Here is a 5,139-nt window from a genome sequence, read left to right as displayed (position 1 = left end):
CATTTCTAGTCTTGATATCTACGGTTCCTTTCCCCATCACTTGGAGAGTTGAATTGTTGCCAAGAGAAACCGTAGTATGAAAATTTTCATCTAGAGTTGAGAAGAATTCCTTACAACCTGTCATATGATTGCTGCATCCAGAGTCTACGATCCATACACCTTGATCTACAACCTTCATAGCATGGAATGACATTAATAATATTTCTTCTTCTCTTCTCTCCACAAAATTGGATTGATCTCTTTTCTCCTTTTGGAGCCTGGTATAGCATTCATTTTTGTAATGTCCAAGGCGTCCACATCTGTAACAGTCCATCTTAGACTTGTCAAAGTGTCTCTTGCCTTTGTTGTCATAATCGTTTCTGACTAGATCTGCTGACCTGCCAATATCTCCACTTCTTTCTCGACTACCTCTCCCACGACCTCTGCCTCTTCTTTGCCCTCTACCTCTAGAGCTTGAAGTTTCACTTGGTGTGGATATCTTTAAGGCTGTCATCTCCTCTATTGCACTTGTACGATTGAGTCTCTGCTCATGTACTAACAGGGAGCTTTGGAGTTCATCTATTTGCATCTCTTCGACATTGTTTGCTTCTTCGATAGAACATACAATGTAATCGAACTTTGGAGTTAGTGATCGCAAAATCTTTTCTANNTACGACCGCAACCTCCGTGATTGAACCACCATGCATCCTCATTTTACTTGCAAGACTTATAACCTTGCCAATATAATCATTCACCGTTTCTCCCTTTTGCATTTGGAGAATTTCAAAGTCTCTTCTGGCGGCTTGTAGTTGAGCACGTTTTACTCTCGTTGAGCCTTGATACTTCCTCCTCATAGAATCCCAAATTTCCTTGGATGTCTTCTTCTGAAGCATTGTTTCCAAGATAGTCCTATCAATGGACTGAAATAAATAATTCTTGACCTTCAGATCCTTCAACTTCGATGCTGCCAACAGTTGTTGTTGACCAGCTGAGAGTACCTCGCCTTCATTTGGCTCTTCATAACCCGTCTCCACCATATCAAAGAACTCCTTTGATCTGAGAAAATTTTCCATCAACATCGCCCAATGATCATAGTGACCATCAAACCTCGGGATGGTGGGATGAACGTAGCTCTCAACTTGTTTTTCTGCTGCCATTTTTTCTACTGCAAGATTGCTCTGATACCAGTTGTTGGTGACAACAGAAAACTGAAGTGAGATCGAGAGGAGGAGTGATTTGAATGATGGGGAGGGTGGTTCTTTTATAGGGGGATTCCCGGAGTTGGTTGAGATTTTTGTGGATGAAATTGAATTCACCTCCTCCTTCTATTCCGTAGTAACTAATTGAAACTCTATTATTAGCTTCAACAGTGATATGTTATGATGATATGATATGTTTAAGGCATGTTCGGGTTATGTTATGATATGATATATGTGCAACAAGAATGATATATGATAGGATTGACATGCAAAATGACGAATTGACATGAAATACAACCCTAATGCACGCATGGAAGATATGATAAAAGAACATGACAAAAATGATATGATATGAAGGAAGACGCTAGTGGGGTTGGTAGTTATGATAATAAAAATGGAAAAATGTTAGGATCTCATGCATTGGGGATACCCCTTTTCTTTCACGATAGTATGGACGCGTATACTACGAGACAGGGATGGTAGCATTATGTTTACCATAATGCTACCATGATGGTTGCTATTTCAATAGGTGTTCGACATTAACAGCTACTAGAGAATACTCGTCATTGATATGATATGATATGAAGGAAGACGCTAGCGGGGTTGTAGTATATGATAATGAAAATGGAAAAATGTTAGGATCTCATGCATTGGGGATACCCCTTTTCTTTCACGGTAGTATGGACGCGTATACTACGAGACAGGGATGGTAGCATTATGTTTACCATAATGCTACCATGATGGTTGCTATTTCAATAGGTGTTCGACATTAACAGCTACTAGAGAATACTCGTCCGACCAGAAAGGGGCCCATGAGGTGTGCGAACTGGCTGGTGGGTTCAATACTCGCACGTGTGGACTATGTGTAGAAAAATTAAGTACACATCCAATTGCTCCTTTAGGATAGCCGCTATGATAGGTCCCACTCATACAATTGTATGTGTTTGCATTTAACCCCAATAGAGGCGGTCACCTACTAAGTATTTCTTAAAATGCCCAAGACACGTGCTACTCTTATTTTTCAAGTAAAGGCAAGGCATCTTTGTACGGTTGACGTCGACGTCACAATTTGAGACCATGTCACATACATAAGGTAATCGTATTTATTTGCTTAGACTTATGTTAGGATAAAGATGTTTTTAATTTTAATTTTAATTTTAAGGTAATTTCATTTAGTATTTCAATATGTCGTTTTAATGATGTTTTCAAATACGTAAATCCATGACAGTATTTTAAGATGAAGTTTATGTTTTATGATAAAGTTTATTCGCTTACTTCCGCACAAAATGATTACATTGTGATGACGGTAGTGACTCTAAGTAAGCAGAAATCGATGATCGTAACATAAACTTCCTCATAATAATTTAAACTGTCTAAGCCTAATTATGTATAAATATTCTAAACTTGACTAAAAAATTTAAACTACCTAAAAGGTAGTCTTACTAACCTTAAAAGCTTTCGAAAAATTGAAACTAGGAGGAAAGGGTTCAAGCGTATCAGACCCAAGTGGGATCAACCAAAATGTCAACCATAAGCGGTCAAAAAGTGTATTCTTTGACTAGATTCGAATTCGAACCGTTCAAGTGAGATGATAAACTGGAGTGGGATCAACCAAAATATCAGCCATGAGCGGTCAAAAAGTGTATTCTCCGACTGGATTAGAATTCGAACCGTTTAAGTGAGATGATAGACCCAAGTGAGATCAACCAAAATGTCAACCATGAGCGGTCAAAATTAAGTGAGAGACCTTCCTTTTACCGTGGAGGTGAACCCCTCCACTTCCTTTTATAGTTGGTTTAGTATATTACGATTATTCTTGAAAACTAAGTTCCTAATAATTCATTTAGACGAGTAGATTACTTAATAAATTTTTAAACTTGCAATATCACCAAGTGCCTTGACGCTCTCCTAACCGTACCCAAATTTGTTGAACCAAAACATCTTCCCCTCAAAATTTTAAACTTGTTTACGCCGATAGGAGGATTAAAATCTCTATTGTTTTTCTATCTTTTAATTTCATTCCAAGTATTAATATTAGAAGCATAGGCGGTGATCTTATCATAGGCGGTGATCTTATTTGCTAAAATCACCACATTTAAATTACAGTGAAAGTTATTTAATACAAGATATTTGACTATAATAAAAAGGTAAATATGATATATATAACAAGCCGTAATGAAAGGCAAATATCTAGATATTTGTCTTTAATAAATGGTCAAATATGATACCTATGGTAAATCATACTGAATAGCTAAATATCCCCGATTATACAAGATATTTGCTTATAATAAATGGTTGAATATGACACCTACGTTAAATTATAATTCGAGGCTAAATATCTTTGACAGACAGAAATTAAAAAAACTAACCAAACATTATATGGAGTAAACTATATACTAAATCTAATATTAACTTGTTTGTAAGATATATAAACTTTGGAAAATAAAAATAATGTGTATAATGTCGAATGTCATACCTGTCCCCATACGATTCGTGAGAGTTAGTCAACTTGAAAAATGATTAAAACTTTGCATTCAGACCTCTCATGTTCCAAGCTATCTTTGCTTATTTCATGCCCTTTAGAGACTTATATTTAAATAAATGTTTTGGTTGTAAGAAAATACACAACTACATTAAATTAAAGCCATCTCTTTTGCTTCAATTTTGAGCCTTTTTGCATTGCAAACCCCTAACCTTTGCTTAATCTAGCAGCATACCTTAATTTCCTCATGCCAGCTCCTTCATGGCGACACTATATTTCTTAAAATCCCTGATTTACCCCTTTGACTTTTGAACCTACATCACATTGATTAATTAAAATTATGTAAGATACAAGCTTTGTGAGCTATTGACCTAGAATTCAACAACACTCTTTGCCCTTTCCTTTTACACCATCTTTCTCGGATTAGTCCTACTATATACATCAAACCTCCCCGCCCCTACCTTCCTACCCTTCTCCCTCTCTGAAAAAAATCCAATTTCAAAGATCTGAATCGACCTGCACGCGCTCCTCTCTCTACAACTTCCACGGACGAAGCCATGGAAGTTAAGAAAGTAATGCTCGTAATAGCTATAACCATGGCTCTATCCATCACTATCACCCTGAAGACCTTTGAAAAGTCAAAAGAGACAACAACGCCGGACGTCATCGAGGGTTCGACGACGACATTGTTGCCATCGAGAAGCTTGAGTCGTTTTCTAGCTGAGGAGGTGAAGAACCCTAGAGCGGCGAGCCATTGCCACAAGAACAAGAAGATGTGCGAGAAAATGCATGGGAAAGGGTGGGAATGTTGCAACAACAAGTGCGTGGATGTGATGCATGACAAGCACAATTGCGGTGGATGCAAGAAGAAATGTAAGTACACGGGGGAGTGTTGTCGAGGGCAGTGCGTTGATGTGGCGTATGACAAGCGGCATTGCGGGCAATGCAACAACCGCTGCAAGCCGGGGAAGTTTTGTGTATACGGCATGTGTGAGTATGCATGATATTCAATTCTTCTATTATCCATTATTTCAATGGATCATCTAATCATCTTGAACTTTCTTGTTTCAAAAAAAGAATTTGAAAAAAATTTGAAATACAATAAAAAAAGAGTCACATAAATTATTGTGGATCTGTTAAAAACAATTGGTAGAATTGATTGTTTTTGTTATTAGGAGAGGATTTATTTGTAACTCATACTCCTAAGTATATATACAATTTTTTTCTCATTTGACTATGTTACTGTAATTTATCTGTTTAAAGTTACATAAATTTATGGTTCTCGTGAGATTGTTAGTGGCTGTTGTTAGACGAACACGACTCTCCACAATGGTATAATATTGTCTAATTCCATTGGTACGAAGCTTTTTGGGGAAATTCAAAACAAAGTCACGAGAGCTTATGCTCAAAGTGGACAATATCATATCATTGTGGAGAGTTATGTTCGTCTAACATGGTATCAGAGTCATCTTCTAAACT

The 5,139-nt window shown here is 37.1% G+C and overlaps 1 protein-coding gene across 1 annotated transcript; it reads left to right on the top strand.

The window, feature by feature from the left end:
• Window positions 1-4,121: 4,121 nt before the first annotated feature.
• LOC111438619 (stigma-specific STIG1-like protein 3) lies at window positions 4,122-4,763 on the top strand. The gene has a single exon (XM_023076496.1). It carries the CDS (start codon window positions 4,218-4,220, stop codon window positions 4,662-4,664), a length of 447 nt encoding a protein of 148 aa, XP_022932264.1. The 5' UTR covers window positions 4,122-4,217; the 3' UTR covers window positions 4,665-4,763.
• The last annotated feature ends 376 nt before the right edge of the window (window positions 4,764-5,139 follow it).

Source organism: Cucurbita moschata, unplaced genomic scaffold, assembly GCF_002738365.1.
Source record: "Cucurbita moschata cultivar Rifu unplaced genomic scaffold, Cmos_1.0 Cmo_Scf00078, whole genome shotgun sequence".
Lineage (NCBI taxonomy): Eukaryota > Viridiplantae > Streptophyta > Magnoliopsida > Cucurbitales > Cucurbitaceae > Cucurbita > Cucurbita moschata.
This window is presented reverse-complemented; position numbering and strand designations above follow the sequence as displayed.